At 39.1% G+C, this 17,997-nt stretch overlaps 1 protein-coding gene across 1 annotated transcript in view; it reads left to right on the top strand.

The window, feature by feature from the left end:
- DMGDH (dimethylglycine dehydrogenase) overlaps positions 1 to 17,997 on the top strand; it is a 68,393-nt gene that overhangs the window by 2,019 nt on the left and 48,377 nt on the right. Inside the window, exons 3-5 of the mRNA XM_042906643.1 lie at positions 8,399 to 8,497; positions 9,970 to 10,134; positions 12,797 to 13,001. Of these exons, the coding sequence (XP_042762577.1) occupies positions 8,399 to 8,497; positions 9,970 to 10,134; positions 12,797 to 13,001 (469 nt within the window). The remainder of the gene's footprint in view (positions 1 to 8,398; positions 8,498 to 9,969; positions 10,135 to 12,796; positions 13,002 to 17,997) is intronic.

Genomic DNA, 17,997 nt, shown 5'->3' with positions numbered 1-17,997 from the left:
AGGAAGTTTTTGTGACTGTCGGTACACATTTCTTTTGGAGAAGGAATTGGGCAGTGTTAGCCACTGCTCACCGTCCCTTTCTGTTGTGAGTTTTCCTCTGCTAAGTCAGGAGGAAACGCTGCTTTCCAGGGACTTTAGAATCTAGAGCCTGCTGAAGGTTTGGGGGGTGTTAAGCATTGAAAGGGCTGCCTATGTCCTGTTGAGATCAGGGGAAACCGCAGCCCAGACTTAAGCCCACCTGGCCACTGGGTCCTGTGGTCTCAGAGTCAGACTACACTTATGGTTGGATGGAAGCTCCTAGAAAAGTCACACCAAGCCCAGTTCCTCTTCCCTGTCTCCTTTGCCTCCAGTCCCCTCATTTCTGGGTCTGAGAGGGAGGTCCAGGCACCTGGTCCTCCCTGAATGTAATTTCAGAGCCTTTACAGGCATACTGTCTCTTGTTTCACCCTGTCCCTCAACTCACTTCCTCCTACCTGGAGAGAGGGGTCTGCGAAGCCACCAAAACTCCGGGCCCTTCTCCCCTCCCCGAACTAGACTTTCTATTCAGGCTTCACATTATCACGCAAAAAGAAGCCTGAATTTCTCCTGTAGTTCTCCTGGCACTTCTCCTTCGTGGACAGTCACTCAGCCTTTCAACAAATACTCACTGAGAGCCTATATTGTGTCAGACCAGCCCTGGTCTGAGAGGTGGGGACACAGCAGTGAATAAAGCTAAGTCCCTGCCCTCATGGAGCCACATTCTGGTGTGCTAAACAGAAAACAAACAATGCCTGGGAGTAATCGGTGCCTCGAAGAAGAGTAAACTGGGGTAGAGGGGTGAAGGAGTCAGGAGGCTACCTTGAGGAGGTGACATCTCAGCAGAGACCAGCAAGAAGGGAATGAGGTGCTGGTGACGCTGTCCAGCAAAGAGCATGTAGGCAGAGGGAAATTTAAGCAAGTGGAGATATCTTGAGAGGGAGGCTTACATCCTTTTAATACTTCTGGGTTGTTAAACAGGGCATACACCTTAATATTTTAATTACTTATTTGCTCATTTAAATTTCATTGATTTGATGTGACCTACATTTTAGAATAGATTACTGGATTCCCTGCATTATTACTTCTTAGACATTTCATGAATGAAAAAAAAAAAAAAAGCAACATACTCAACCTAAGTTTTTTGGAGAAAAGTGGGCAAAGTTTTTAAGATGATAGCTTCTGGTTAAATGTTAACTGTGCCAAATATGTCTTCTTTAACCAGAGAGATATCAGAGTGAGTGGAAAAGGCATTCTCCCGCTTTGTGCACAAGGTTTACGCTATGGTTTACAAAATGAGATTCATGCAGTGCGAGCTCAAGATGGACTTGGGCATCAGAAGCCAGGTTATTTGGCCCACTGGGAATAAAGGAAAAGGAAAGAGGGTTGCCCTGGGAAGTCGGTCCCGGGACCTTTTGCAAGTCAGGGAAGCCTACCTGTGAGGAACAACATGAAGAAATTCTACATATTGGGAATTTTTAACATAGAAATATTTGGAGCAGATATGAGAACGTAGAAGTTTGGGGAACCAGCTAAGGGAGCAGACTACAAAAATCAAGGCAGCCTCACTGAAGTATAACATGTACTTAAGGTTTATATCTGCAAAGTGCAGGAATCAAGTGCTTAGTGAGGAAGGCACAGCTTGCAAAGTGAATATTAAAAATGGAGTCACACTGGGGCGCCTGGGTGGGTCAGTGGGTTACGGCACCGACTCTTGATTTAGTGTCGGGTCATGATCTCACGGTTCGTGGGATCGAGCCCCAAGTTGGGCTCTGTGCTGACAGTGCAGAGCCTGCTTGGTATTCTTTCTCCCTGTCTCTTTGTCCCTCTTTGTCACTCTCTTGTGCTCATGCTCTCTTTCTTTCCCTCTCTCTCTCAAGATAAATAAACACTTTAAAATAAAATAGGGGCACCTGGGTGGCTCAGTTGGTTAAGTGTCCCACTTCCGTTCAAGTCAGGATCTCACAGCTCATGAGTTCGAACCCTGCATAGGGCTCTGTGCTGACAGCTCAGAGCCTGGAGCCTGCTTTGGATTCTGTGTCTCCCTCTCTCTCTGCCCCTCCCCCGCTCATGCTCTGTCTCCCTCTCTCTGCCCCTCCCCCGCTCATGCGCTCTCTCTCTCTCTCTCTCTCTCTCTCTCTCTCTCTCTTAAAAATAAATAAACATTAAAAATAAAATAAAATAAAAATGGGGTCACAAATCTAAAAACCCTGAGGTTTTGCCATATTTTAACAACACTGCTTTGTCAGCAGGTAACACTACTACCAATGTAGAGCATTTCATGTAGGATGGACAGAAAGGGGAGAAGATGGAGCGAGAGGCAGCTTTGGAGCATGGGATCCCCAGGAGAGGCAGCCCTTGGGGATGGTGCCAACATGAATGTTTTGGAGAACTGAGGACTGAAGATCTAAAGATGCAGGATGATCTTTTTGGGGTGTGAGAAGACAATATTGGAACTTTCTGTTTATTTTTATCTACAAATGTAAGAAAGGGAGGAAGCTTTACTAGTCTTTATAAATAGCCTTTACCTTTGATGCAGGTGACATACTGGGTATGATTTCAAGGCTGGCTAAAAGAAAGGTTGGCACACCACGACAGAGGCAGCCTCGTACTTTCTTTTGTCTTTCGTCTACCTTGACATACTGCAGATCATGTGCTATAGGACATCATCGTTGCGATGCATTTTATAGAGACAGGGCTTTGAGACAGGGCTTTAAATAATAGAATTTGTGATGAAAGGAAGAGGGAATGAACTGGAAGGTGTTGTGCTCCATGGAGGTTTGTTGTTTACTCATGCAGTAATTAAAAGGGTTAGTGAAACAAAGTTTTTCTTTTACAAAAAGGCCAGTGTTTTAAATTTGGCGACCTTTATAGTGATTCAGATGGCTACCAGTCATTAGGAGATACATATAAAAAATACCACATAGCAGACACATACAAGACAATAAATGCAATCTATGCTTTCAAAGTAAAGCTGATGGTATAGGTGAGAAATGACTGCTTTTTGCAAAATAGTCCTGTTGGAAAGGGTACATTTTGAAAAGGAATATTTGGAAATGTTGGTATCATCAATAGATTTTCTGGTCAAAATGATATGCATCATGTAGAAAAACTCTCATATATACAAGAGATAAATTTTTTAATGTATCTAAAATTTTCCCAAATGGTGAGTTTAAGTGGGGTTTGTACCCATTTATTTAAAATATAAAAACGTGGGGCACCTGGGTGGCTCAGTCTGTTGAGCGGTTCCTGGTTTCCTCTCAGTATGATCCCAGGGCTGTGGGATTGAGGGCACGTGCTGAGCGTGGAACCTGCGTGAGATTCTCTCTCTCTTCCTCTGCCTCTCTCCCCTGCTTGTGTGCTCTCTCTCTTTCTCAACAAAACAAAACAAAACAAAACAAAACAAACAGAAAAACCCAATACCTTCCAATTTGCTTATAACAACTGATAGACAAGAGAACATGAAATGTTAATAGTCAAGTTTCAAAAGAAACCTTTGTGTGAGTGGTGATTGGGGTGGAGGAAGTGGTGTCAGGATGCACAGAGTACAGCCCAGAGAGTCTCCTTATCCCAGGAGACTCTACAAAGTAGACCTTTGTATCATTGACAGGTAGCGTCTTCAGCCATCAGAGCCATTCAAATCAGTCTCAAAATAAAACAAACCTAGGATTAGGCATTCAAGTTGCTGTTTTACCAAGGTTCATCCTGTATATATTTTAGTAGCAAAGCATGTTAGTGACCTAGATTTACTAAAATATTAATAAGTTGACTATTCAAAAGCTTTTCCATATAATAAATTTTAAAAACTCAAAACCTTTCTTAAATAAGCGAATTTTTAAAATTTGAAAGCTTTTCTACACGATAAATAAAATGAAAATTATTTACAATATTTAATTCATTTCAAGTTGTCTTTGTATGTTTTATGATCTCTGTTAATATAGTAATACATACTTATATATCACGTGAGAACAAAGATATACACGTATTTTAGTGGGTATGCTTAAACTTAAAAAAAAATTTTTTTAATGGTTATTTATTTTTGAGAGGGAGAGAGTGCGAGCAGGGGAGGGACAGAGAGAGAGGGAGACAGAATTCGAAGCAGGCTCCAGGCTCTGAGCTGTCAGAACAGAGCCCAACGTGGGGCTGGAACTCATGAACCAGGAGATCATGACCTGAGCCAAAGCTGGATGCTTAACCGACTGAGCCACCCAGACGCCCCTGCTTAAACATTTTTTTATTTTACGTGGGTGCATGGAGATGGCTTGAGGTCAGTCACTGGGCTTTTTGAGGTTGTAGAGGTTCACGAAAGAGCAGAAAGGATTATTAAATACATAGAGCATCATTGGCTTTAGTGGCAGTTGATGGTTTTCTAATGCCATGTTTCCTTTCATATTTATTCACTGTTAGCCTACTATAAGGAAGAGATTTTTCTTCTCCCTATTTATTTGCGTATGTATTTATTTAATCAGCAAGGATTCGTAATTCTTATTTTATTCAAAGAGTTATAGTTCCTAATGATTATTCATGTCTCTGATTCATCTTTCCTCTTTTATTTTCTCTTCCAACAATAATCATTTTCTTTCCTCAAATAAAAGGTAGGCCCCTTCCTGTCCTCCTTATAGACTTGTGGCTATTCTAGCACCTTCTCTTCTCTCAGTTTTTAGGTCTTTCTCTAAATGCTCTGGCACTTAATCATGTGCTCTTGATTTCATTGTTTGGTACATGAAAGTTTCAAGACTTCAGTCAGGCCATAACATCTTGAAGGATAAGAACAATGTTTTCTTCTTCAAAATTCCCATTTAATATATCCTTGCTGAAGCCCAGAACACAAACACATTGTACCCTTCTTACATTCCATGTCATAGGATTGGCGCATAAATTAACAATAAATACCATGCATGATACTACATTCAGATATCTTACATTAGGGCACCTGGGTGGCTCAATTAGTTGAGCATCCAACTCTTGGTTTCAGCTCATGTCATGATCCCAGGGTTGTGGGATCAAGCCCCCTGTCAGACCGTTTTGGGCTTGAAATTCTCTCCTCCTCCAACTCGAATGCTCGTTCTCTGTCTCTAAGAAAAAAAAAACCTTACAATAAAAAGCACAGATATATTTGACCCCAGATTTTATTACTAATTAATTAATTAATTTTGGAGTTTTATTAAAAAAGTTTTTTTATTCTCAAGTTAGTTAATGTATGGAGTAGTCTTGCCTTCAGGAGAAGAACCCAGCGATTCACCACTTACATATATCACCCAGTGCTCATCCCAACAAGTACCCTCCTTAATGCCCATCACCCATTTACCCCACCTCACACCCTCGCACCCCCATCAACCCTCAGTTTGTTCTCTGTATTTAAGAGTCTCTTATGGTTTGCCTCCCTCTCTGTTTTTATCTTATTTTTCCTTCCCTTCCCCTATGATCATCTGTTAAGTTTCCCAAATTCTACATATGAGTGAAATCATGATATCTGTCTTTCTCTGACTGATTTGTTTCACTTAGCATAATACCCTCCAGTTCCATCCACATTGTTGCAAATGGCAAGATTTCATTCTTTTTCATTGCTGAGTAGTATTGCATTGTATATATATACCACATCATCTTAATCCATTCATCAATTGATGGACATTTGGGCTCTTTCCATAATTTGGCTTTTGTTGGTAGCACTACTATAAACATTGGGGTGCATGTGCCCCTTCAGATCAGCATTTTTGTATCCTTTGGATAAATTCCTAGTAATGCAATTGCTGTGACCCCAGATTTTAAACACAGATTAAAAGAGAAAAGCTAGCTGATAAAAAATACAGGGTACAAAAACATTAGTAAAGGGACTCCTAGCTGGCTCAGTCAGTGGAGCATGGTGATCCTTGATCTCAGGGTTATGAGTTCGAGCCCCATGTTGGGTGTAGAGATTACTTTAAAGAATAAAATCTTTAAAAAAATAAGTATAATTTTTATACCTGAGAAACAAATTAAGCCCAGCACTTACTTCTGACTGTCTTAGCAGCAAGGAAGTGAAGGGAGTAGGAATTGTTCGGTAGAAATAAGTATACCATTTTAGTAAGAGTGACTAACTTTTCCTTAACTAGGAATTCTAGAAGAATTTGTTCCCTAAATAAAGTTCATTGGGCTAAATGTCTTGAATAATAATTTTGCAAAAATTAACCCATGTGACTCTTTCCAATGCAAGATTATTAATTTATAATTCTATGAAGATAGCCTTCTGGGTGGGGAAGAAGAGGACTGATGTAGTGTAGATATACAATTTTTTGGTGGTCTGGTTTACCCCAGGTTAAGCTCAGAGGATCTTGAGTATATGGTGAATGGAACCCTACACCACTGCTTATGAATATCATTGTTTTCAACTGACAGGAGATATACGGAAGACATATCTAGCAGACACCCGAAGGTTAGGAGTCTCCATTAATGATCTGGAAAGTCTTGTATTCAAATGAGATAGCTGAGCATGTAAAGGAGACTGGAATATTTGAGAGTGAAAGAGCCTGACTTGCACTTCCGTTAGAATGGCACTTGGCTGTGAGAGCACCTTGAAGCTCAGCCAGGATCTTTCTCAAGAAAACAAAAACAAACAACAAACAAACAAAAAGCTGTGCATATGTTCAGATGTATGAACAAGTATTTAATAGAAGCCCCAGGGTTCTGGCCCATAAAGGACGATTAATGAACTATCATTGGGGTGCTTTTGAGTTCAGGAGAACCAAATAACCTACCACTATCATAGAAAAACCTTATAAATCCTTCCTAAACAGATTTTATTTTGAACAGACTGTGTTCTGATGAGCTTTCCCGGATAAATTAGCTGCAAAATGAGGCCCCAGATACTTAATTGAGAGAACCTGCTTCATATAATTGCTTAGAATTCTTTTTTTGGATACTACATTGCATTTGCCAGAATTAATAAAAGGGGTTTGGCATGCTACTATTTAGATATTTTTTGTGACTGTAATTCATAAGGATTTTTTCAGCAAATATTTGTGGCATATAATCAATGTTTATCACACAGGTTAACCTTCAACAAAAGTCTGTTCACCATTTATCCAGGCTCTAATTCTCAGGAATTTTCCAATTCTTTTGAATTTTCTTTTCCAATTTTCTTGAATTTTGGAAATTTCGGGAAAGGGAACAGGAGGGCTGTTCCATTTAAGGGAATGGCGGGGATTGGGTCAAGGAAAACTTTGCCAGTCCATGTTCCTTCTCCTCATGGGAACACACATGATTTGCTGGTTTGGGTCCATGTTATATACCCCCCTCCCCATATTCTTCTTAGCAGCATATATTACTAAGCCTCTCCTCTAAATCATCCCATTTCTGAATCTGCAAACACTCTTTCCTTAGTAACTTTTAGGGACTTAAAATATATGTTCATCGGCTGACTCTCACATTACTTATATGGTTCAGATTGGTTCTCATAACTCTACCATGAATTTTATGCCCTGGTGTGCTCAAACTGGAGCTGATGTGTTCTCATGTCAAAGAGCTGGCTCGTGCTTCTCAGTTTCTTGCCAGCAATAAATTACTGCTTAACAGATAAAGTACTAAAACTTAGAGAATGTTGTTGGCAAGGATATGGACAAAAGCGAATCCTTGTGCACTATTGGTGGGAATGTAAATTTGTATAGCCACTGTAGAAAACAGTATGGAGGTTCCTCAAAAAATTAAAAATGGAAATATCATATGATCCAATAATTCCACTACTAGGTATTTACCCCAAGAAAACAAAAACACTGATTTGAAAAGATATATGCACTCTTATATTTATTGCAGCATAATTTGCAATAGCCAAGATACAGAAGGGTGATGTATATATATATACACACATATACATGCAGTGGAATATTAAGCAGCCATAAAAAAGGATGAGATCTTGCCATTTGTGACAACATGGAACCACCTAGAGGGTATTATACTAAGTGAAACAAGTCAAATGGAGAGAGACAAATACCATGTGGTTTCACTTATGGGTGGAATTTAAAAAAGAAAACAAATGAGTAAAAAGACAAAAAGCAGAAACAGATCCACAAATGCACAAACTGATGGTTGCCAGACAGGGCGGGAGTAGGGGGAGGGCAAAAGGGGTGAAAGGGGTGAAAGGGAGTGAGAGATACAAGCTTCCAGATTATGGAATAAGACGTGGGGATAAAAGGTACAGTGTGAGGAATATAGTAAACGGTACTGTAATAGTGTTACATCGTGACAGATGGTGGCTACACTTGTGATGAGCAGAGCAGAATGTATAGAGTTGTGGAATCTCGATGTACACCTGAAACTAATGTAACACTGTGTGTCAACTATACCCAAATAAAAAAATTAGAGAATGACAGGTTTTTTTTAAAGTATTTTCTCTCCTTCTCGTTTTAAGGCAGGTTTAACAACTTACTTTCATCCTGGAATAAACTTGAAGAAGATACATTATGCTAGCATCAAACTTTATGAGAAATTGGAAGAGGAAACTGGACAGGTAAATGTATTTAACTTGAAATTTCTTTTAGGTCGATTTCTCAGAAATGTGTAAGATTTCTGAAGAATTTGGACTTATTATCATGTGTGTAGTGACATTAATGGCATGTGAAATGTTTAATGTGGTAGAGAAATCTAATGAATGTGTAAGGTAAGAACCCCTCGAGTTTGCTCTGTTTTTGGTTTAATTTCTTGAAGTACATTTCCCATGCAGTTCACCACTCTTCTTGATTTTTTAAATAAGGAAAGGATAAAAAGCAGCTTTCAAAAATATCTTTCATCAGTTACTATATCTAGAAACTCAGAAATCAGAGTATTTCAGAAACTGGATTACAAAGGATCTGATAGCCGTGCCTGAAGATTGTCACACAGCTTTGAAAAGTACTTCACTAAAAGCCCCTCACTTTTATTTTTATCTCTTCTCATGCTTACATTAGTATTCTCAAAATAAAGTCACAGGCAAACACTACCCATAGGCTAAGATGGAAGTTTACTTACATTTTTCATGCTATTTTTCCTTGCCTAAAACTATCAGAGGGCCCACAGCCAAAAGCCAGAGGGGGAGAGTCTTCATCAAGTGAACCCTGCTTGCCTTTCCAACATTTTCCCTTGCCACTCTTTGCTATGCTCATACGCTTCAGTTAATCTTAATTACATATAGCTCTGGAATGTGCTGGGCTCTCTGCCTGAAACAACATTTTCTCTGGCCCCATCTCAACACTCACCCTTTACCCTTCCCTGAGGTCACCCCCTTTGAGAAGCTGTCTTTGACTTCCCCCACCCACCAGTCAGGACAGCTAAGGGCACTTCTCTTGGTTCTAACAACATACGTATGTTCTTACAACGTTCCTTTAACACGAATCTCTCCCTCCTGCCCCCCGCCCCTCCCTGTTGTGGCATTTGCTTTACTGGTTGATCTTCCCTTGAGACTATGAAAAACTTGAGGGCAAGGAGAAGATCTTTTATTTCTGTAACCTAGGGCCTAGCTGAGTCCTTGGCCAACTGAAGGACATCAAGAACTGTCGCATGAATGTTGTTTTCACTTCACATGAGATCTCATCACTGCAACATTCTGATTCTTTACATTCCTTCCTCAAATCCTTTGTCTTTCTCTTTGTCAGATAGTTTTCTTTTACTCTGTACATGAACACTATCCTGTGTTATTGTAATTGTGCTTTCAGCTGTCTGCCTTCCCTGTAGACCATAAACTCCATGCAGGCAGGGTCTTTGCTTCTTGTTTCTAACCGCATCTCTGCGGCTTAGCATGGTGTCTGACACAGAGGAGACAATTAGTAAATAGTTGCTGAATGAGCGTCTTTTTGTAAGAGGCAACTATTTGATACAGTTATCTCTTGCACGGCATAGACCATCTCTTTTCTTACACACTTGCATTTTCATCGTGCAGAAGGAGAACCATGTTTGAATGCCAAATAATGATTTATGTATGTGTTTGTCTTGGCATTATTGTCACAGGTGGTGGGGTTCCATCAGCCAGGGAGTATCAGAATCGCTACCACTCCTGTAAGGGTAGATGAATTTAAATATCAGATGACTCGGACTGGCTGGCATGCAACAGAGCAGTATATTATTGAGCCTGAAAAAATTCAAGAGATGTTTCCGCTACTCAACATGAATAAGGTATTTATCTTAAGGGTGTTTTCGCCATCCATTAACTTGAATTAAGAGTAGAAAAAGTTACTTTAAGAAGCTTATTAAAGGTAGAAAAACTTTGTGCACATGTCTTGAATGGTGAAATCAGATGGTTAATGCTAGAATTTGGGTACATAACAAGGTGGGCTATTACGTATGCCAAATTAAATAAAAAAGTAATGAAAAAATGTTTTCTACCTGGGACAACTAACGAAACATTTTCAATACCTTTTTATTACTATGTCCCCCAGACCTAGGGGTTTCCATACATAAGCTTCTGTTGAGAACTTCAGAGAAAACAATGACCTGGTATGATAAATATATATAGAGAAAGGTTGTCTTATTGAAACTTTTTACAAAATCAAATTTAGAGGTGCCATGCGATGTTGCTCTATAAATATCTTCTAGCTCATAACTGTACTGCCAATAGGCTCCATACCAGATATTTATCTGGTTTTAACCATTTTTTTTTTTGTTTTGCTAGTCAATACTCCCATTCGAATAGTAAGAATGGCTAACACTGTATTACATAACACTATGGCACAGATTTATGTACCAGGTACTACTATGCTAAGCTTTTCATAGGCATAATTTTATTAATATTCACAATAATATTATACAGTATCTATTATTACTAAACAGGAAACTACAGTGTAGATAGTTTACATAATGGAACCAAGCTCATCCAGCTAGAAAGAGCTGGAGCAGAGACTTGAAGCCAGGCTCTCAGACTCCCTTGTACTCACTACTCAAGTATACCACCAGGTGAGGCTGTCGAGGAACATAGAGGCTTAAAGTTTCTCCCTAGTGACTGCCTGTAACATCTTTGAACTGTAGCAGCACCTTGTATCACTGAGGGGGTGCTGGGGCTGTCTGCCCTCCTGAGTCTTTATAGGCTGCTGGCACTCTCTTGTCTATAGTTTTGTGTGATGACAGCGTGGTGGCAGAGTGATGTCGCGTTGCATCGTCTGCATTGAAATTCCACCCATGTAAGAATATGTTATATGTGTTTATATGTCACCCTCGGAGTGCTTTGCTGGAAGACCTCACCATCACAGTGTTTTCTCAAAGGTATTGGACAATGGAAATACGTGGGAAGAGTATTCTCTGGGTCTGGGGCAGGGTGCCAAATCAAATAAATACAGGATTACTTCAATGAGGACATATCCATTATAAAATACCAACATGACATTTGGAAGTCTACAGTAATATGAATTCCATTAAAATCAAAACAAGTCTCTTGCACTAAAACTATAACAAGAGATTGGATTAGTATAATCAAAAGCTACCCACAAAGAAAAGATTAGGCCCAGATGGCTTCACTAGTAAATTCCACTAGACATTTAAAGAAGAATTAGTACTAATCCTTCACAAATGTTTCCAAAAATAGAAGAGAAAACTTCCCAACTCCTTCCATGAGGCCACTATTACCCTGATACCAAAACCAGACAAAGACATGACAAGAAAAGAAGGACATATTGTGAATATCGGTGCAACAGTCCTTAAGAAAATACTAGCAAACTGAATTCAGCAACATTTAGAAAGGATGATGCAGCACGACCAAGTGGAATTTATGCCACGGTTGCAGGGTTGATTTAACATCTGAAAATCGATCAATGTAATATGCTACATTAATAGAATAAAGGACAAACATGCACGATCATTTCAATAGATGCAGAAAAGACTCTTGACAAAAGCTCCTTGTTTGGTGCTCAGTAGATTTCTGTTGAATGGATGAGACCTAAGTATAATACTGCACAGTGTTCCTTCTATCAACTCGGTTCATCAGACTGTCATTCTTCTTTGTTTCCACATGGTACCCAGACTGAAGTCCTAGCATAGCATAGGTATTCAGGTATTAAGCTGTTGAATGACTAAATCAAGTATACATTTTCCTGACACTTACATATATTTAACAAGTGAATTTATTAACAGTATTAAACAATTCAATATAAATAATTGATCAGTTAGTATTAGATTAACTGAAAATGTTAGAAACCAAAATGATAATGCTTAGACAAGATAGAAGATAATTTCTCTTTCAGTAAGGCAGTGCAGGATTTGAATGATGGCTATTTTCCACAAAGACTTCAGGAACCCAGTCACCTTCTAGATCATTGCTGTTATTCCTAGGGTGTGACTCTTGTGTTCTTATTCCAAGATGGCAGCTAGAGCTCCAGCTGTCATGTCTGCATTCCAGACAATGGGATTGAGGAAGGGCAAAGAAGAAAGGACAAACGGCATATGCCAGTGGCTTTAAAAAAAAAATAATTCATGAAAGCTGCCACATGATACTTTCATTTATATTTCATTGACCAAAACTTAGTAATACTTTTAGCTACCAGTTGGAACTAATAACTGCCAACTATTGGAAACTGTTCTTAGTGGCCATGTGTCTACATAAACATTCAGTTTACATTGCCATGAGGGTTGGGGGTGAGAATGGATGTTGGAGACAATTGCAAACCTCTATTAAGTAGCCTGTCTACTTAACATTCAGTGTGAATCCTGCCCTAGTTTGAGATTTGATAAAGGGAAAAGAAGTACAGATTGATCAATCTGATGCCATGATACACTTTTACAGTCCAGTTTTACACAGAATAATGGATATGTATTTGTTTAAATATTGACTCTTTTATGATCGATTTAGATTTTAGCTGGACTGTATAATCCTGGAGATGGTCACATCGATCCTTACTCTCTAACTATGGCCCTAGCTGCTGGGGCTAGGAAATATGGTGCCCTTTTAAAGTATCCTGCCCCAGTGACTTCTCTGATACCCAGGTCAGATGGAACATGGGATGTTGAAACACCACAGGGATCTATGAGAGCGAATAGAATTGTGAATGCTGCAGGTAAGCATTATATATATAATTCAATATATGTGTAATTAGTAGGTTTTTTTCAAGTGGCAAAGAAATAAGATATTTGGCCATAGAGTAATATCTAATATTTTACATTGCGTACATTGTTAGGGAACACTGTAACATTCCCAAGGTGAACATTTTGTCTGTTTCTAAGCTACAAAGCCCTCCCTCCATCACTTTGCTTTTGGTGTATGAGATGCCACCCTGTCCTTGGTTACCCATAGAAAGTTGGTGTTCTTCTCCATTCTCTGTTTTCTTCTGCTCCAGATCATCTTTTGCTAATGATGCTGCTTTTTCTATGTTCACTCATTCTTTATTCTAATAGCCAAAGTCTAGTGTTCAAATTCGTGAGCATCCTTTTGTTCTCAGTTTACTTTTGGGAGCAGATCTGATCATTTGTGTGCTCTCTCATCCTTTTCTGATTCATTGACTTCAGTCAAAAAATGTTTAACTCTTTTCCTTTCAGAACATTATTAAATCTATTTCATAACCTTGATTTTTTACATTGTTCTGTTACAATTTAGACTCAGATTAGTGAAGTCAAAAGGGATATTTGAGTTAATCTCACAACCCACCCATTTTTCCACTGTGGAGACCAAGTTCCAGAAATGTCATGTTACTTGGCAAAGCAACAGAGTTATGTTGGGGCCAGATTTTGGACCTGAGTCTTTTGATTCCTGAGTTAATACACTTTCCAACAGGTCATTTACCTGTGAAGTCATTTTCAATTATCAGACATACAAAAGTAAGCTCTTGTGCAAGGGAAAATGCTTATGCAGTCTGAACTGGACTAATAATTTGTATTTACCTGTAGTTCATAGTGGTTAATTTAAAACGCAAAGTAAGCAAGAGCCAGTAACTGATTTTCTTGTGGTCTGTTCTTGGAGTCATTACTTAAATTATAAAATGAAACCAATCTTTATTATTTATCAGATCAAATTATATTTAAGAGTTTAAGTTAGTATTTTTGAATTTTTCTAATCCATGCCCTCCATTTGAAAAGCATAAAAATCTTATGCTTTCTTTAATATGATTTGAAATTCAAAATAATGTAAAAGGACTTGCCTACACAGTAAAAGCAAAGGAACAAAACATTGCTTTGTTTTTGAGCTTTGCCTCCCACCCCACCCCACCCCAATCCCTATCTGGTAACCCATCACCATCCTTGGGCATCACTGATCTAAATTTTGTGAGAAGATCTAAGGCAATGAAATCATTCATATTTTCTTCTGCATGTAGCAAGGATTGCTTGTAATCTTGTAACTTTATGGTCTCACAAAATTATTGTCTAAATCCATCAGACTGTTTTTATAGTGATAGCAAACGAAACAGATGAAACACACTCTGACCTCCATACCAGACATCACTAATTGATCACTGCACTTATTTCAGATGGGCTTGGGCATGTTCTCCCATGTCTCTCAACACAGTGCTTCAGGCAGCCACACACTCCCAACTGATATTTTGAGAAATAATGTAGAAGAACTTAATTTAACATATTTTTTGATGTTTTCCTAAGATGGTAAGCTTTTATTTACATAATTCATTGCCACTGTAATACATTTTTCTTTTTTTTTAATGTTTATTTATTTTTGAGAGAGAGAGAGAGAATGCAAGCTGGGGAGGGGCAGAGAGAGAAGGAGACACAGAATCTGAAGCAGGCTCCAAGCTCTGAGCTGTCAGCACAGAGCCTGATGTGGGGCTCGAACTCACAGACCACGAGATCATGACCTGAGTCGAAGTCAGATGCTTAACAGACTGAGCCACCCAGGCACTCCTGTAATAAATTTTTTCTAAACCATAAACTGTGAGGAATAAGGAATCACTGAAGATAAAGATAGAATAATTCTCAAAGACATCTGACCTAAACCCAGGGCAGTGGTTACCAGGTGAAGTTTTCTATGCAACTGTGAAATCTTGTGTGGTTGGGTGGGGGAGGGCTATGGCAGGAGGTCCTGGAGTACAGCTTTTCTGGTGCCGGCCTGGGAAAGAAATCCCTGGAATTAGGTTGACAGTGTGGCCCTGCATTTACTGCTCCATGGGACCTAATTTTCTCCAGCCTGGATTGTTCTCCAGGATGCCCTTCTTTGTTCTTTCTTCTGGAGGCGTTTTACCTGGCCACATCTACTCCCTCTCGCATCCTCAGGTTTTGGTAAGCCAAGCAGCTGCTTCTTGAAAATTGTGTGAAGAACTGTGCTGTCTCAATGTTCAATTCTTTATCTCATGCATATCGTATCTCTGGCCCATAATCTTGTTTTTTTTTTTGTTTTTTTTTTTTTGTTTTCTTCCTCGACCTCTTCTCTTCCACTGGGTAAAAGTTACTGGAGAAAATCTAACTGCATATTTGTAGTCCATGGAAGGTGTAGAGAAGTGTGTGTTTAATTATTTGTAAGTCTGCTTAAAAAAAAAAAAAAACACCTTATTTGCAGTATAGAAGGTAAGCCTCAGTAACTGAGGGCAAAGGTTTGGGTATGCTCGCTTCTAGAACTGAAATTAACAGAGATCAGTTTTATGAATAAAGCATCTGCAGAAAGCGTTGTGTTAACGTGATTTGAGAATGCGTGGCTGACAGATGTATCCCAGAGTTACTTAGTGAGACAAGGATGTCTCACAAATTCAGGCAAGGCCTTCAGGCTAGCTCTGAAATCTAATTAAAGCAACCAGGATATAGACTTGGAAATGTGACCGAAATATAAAAGACGTAAACACCATTATGGTACTCAACTGTACCATAACCTGCTAGAAGTTTCTTTATGTGAAGTCGTAACAGAAGGCAGCTGAGTCTTTAGTATATTCATGAAAAGGAAAGTCTAAAAGTAAAAATGTGTCCGTTTGGGGTGCCTGGGTGGCTTAGTTGGTTAAGCGTTGGACTTTGGCTCAGGTCATGATCTCGCAGTTGACAAGTTCGAGCCCCGCATCGGGCTCTTTGCTGACGGCTCAGAGCCTGGAGCCTGCTTCAGATTCTGTGTGTCCCTCTCTCCCTGCCCCTCTCTCGCTTGTGCTCTGTCTCTCTATCAAAAATAAATAAACATTTAAAAAATTTAAAAAAAATTTTTTAAAAATGTATCCATTTGCTGATGTGTTTCCAGCATTGTCCAGGTCTATGGGGCTCTCTGGCCCAGAGACACATGTATTGCCAGCCATGTGACCTGGGCAAATTACTCATTTGTAAAATGGAGAGAATAGTTCTCATCTCAGAAAGCTGTTATGACTGGTAAGTAGCTAATAATGTAAGGTACCCTGAACAGAACCAGTACCACACAGTAAGCACTAGAAAAAATACGTCTAATAATTATGATTATAATTGTTTCCTTGAAATCCTATCTGCCCCTCCCACCACCCCATCCCGGGAACACCAGCATCAGTTTGCTATAACTTCTGGGCACAGGCTTTTAACCTTACCCACCTCCTTTCACTTGTTCCATTGTCACACAGCACCCATTCTGCTGGTACATTTGGTTCTCAAACTGATGTACATATGAATTGCTGTGGAAAGTTTCCCAGATTTCAAAAGATTCTAATTTAAGTGATCTGAGTGGGGACTCAGAAGCTCTATTTTAAGCAAGTACTCCAGGTACTGTAGTGTCTGTTCCAGATGGTCTGCAAAACATCTTTAGAGAAACACTATTACATAGATGTTCCTAGAGGAGAGAGAACGTAGTAACTTTATTCTTTTACGTTTTTTTTAACTTTGTTTTTTAATGTCTATTTGTTTTTGAGAAAGAGAGAGAGAGAGAGACAGAGCACAAGCAGGGGAGGGCCGAGAGAGAGGGAAGACACAGAATCTGAAGCAGGCTCCAGGCTCTGAGCTGTCAAATCTGTCAGGCACAGAGCCTGACGCTCAGAGCCCGACGTGAGGCTTGAACCCAGGAACCACGAGATCATGATCTGAGCCAAGTCGGAAGCCTAACTGGCTGAGCCACCCAGGCACCCTGTAGTAACCTTATTCTTGAGCAAGCAGAGCTGAAAACTAGTTTTGGACACTTCTGACCTCTTGGGATAAAATAGTCTAACTTGCCTTTGGTACCTGAAATTGCTCAGGACATGAGCAGAAGATATTTTATTATCATGTAAGTTTTTTCTCTGCATGGTGAAGAATGTTTCTCTTGACTCCATTTCTTCTTGACTCATTAAGCCTGAGATAACTTTATAAACTTTACTTAAGACTTTTCTTAATATGGTAAATCAGAAATATGATTGGATCATGCCAACGTGAAGCCCAGTGTTCGGCCAAAAGAGAATTGCTTAATTTTGCCTGACACTCTGCATCAGAGAATGCCACTGTATAAACCATCACTGTCACCGTATAAACCACCTTGTACAAGTAAACTTGTCTATGAACCTTCACTCTTCATTTTAACTCTATTTCTATTAATCATTGCATTAAAAAAAAAAAAACAGAAGCCTTTTCCAATAACTATTTTTATTGACTCTTCTGTTGTTTCTCAGGTCATAATGGTAGATTTGAGTGATTTTTCCATATTTGTCTCTCTTACCTTTGAACTTGGTGGGTGGGTGATGTAGCGAGAGTTGAATTATAACCACACCAGATTTAGGTTAACTTGCTTGACAGAAAGAGGAAGAAAATGCCAACAAACACCACCACCATAGGGTTAAACAGCATTGGGCTTGTTTTGGAGTGTAAAATCATATAGTTCTATAATACTTATGCATATGTTCCCACTGTATTTTAATGATCAAGTGCATTAATAAGCAAGCAATTAGACTCAGAGATTCATAAATATGTTTGAATAGGAAGGAATTTATTTTCTTTAATTTATGCTTTTAATTGAAATAAGTGTATTGAGGATACTGGAGTGGTTTGAATTGCTAGGCTAAATATTTTGGCTTTTTATATTTTAAATCTGCTGTGGTGCATATAACTAGCATTTATGGCTTTCCTATATTTTGTTACAAAGTCCTTCCATTGAAAATTCACTTCTTCCTACTAACAAAAATAAATTAAATCTGTAAATTATTAAAA

This window comes from Panthera leo, chromosome A1 (assembly GCF_018350215.1).
Source record: "Panthera leo isolate Ple1 chromosome A1, P.leo_Ple1_pat1.1, whole genome shotgun sequence".
In the NCBI taxonomy this organism is placed as follows: domain Eukaryota; kingdom Metazoa; phylum Chordata; class Mammalia; order Carnivora; family Felidae; genus Panthera; species Panthera leo.
Note: the sequence above shows the minus strand (reverse complement) of the source record. Positions and strands in the feature narration are given on the sequence as shown.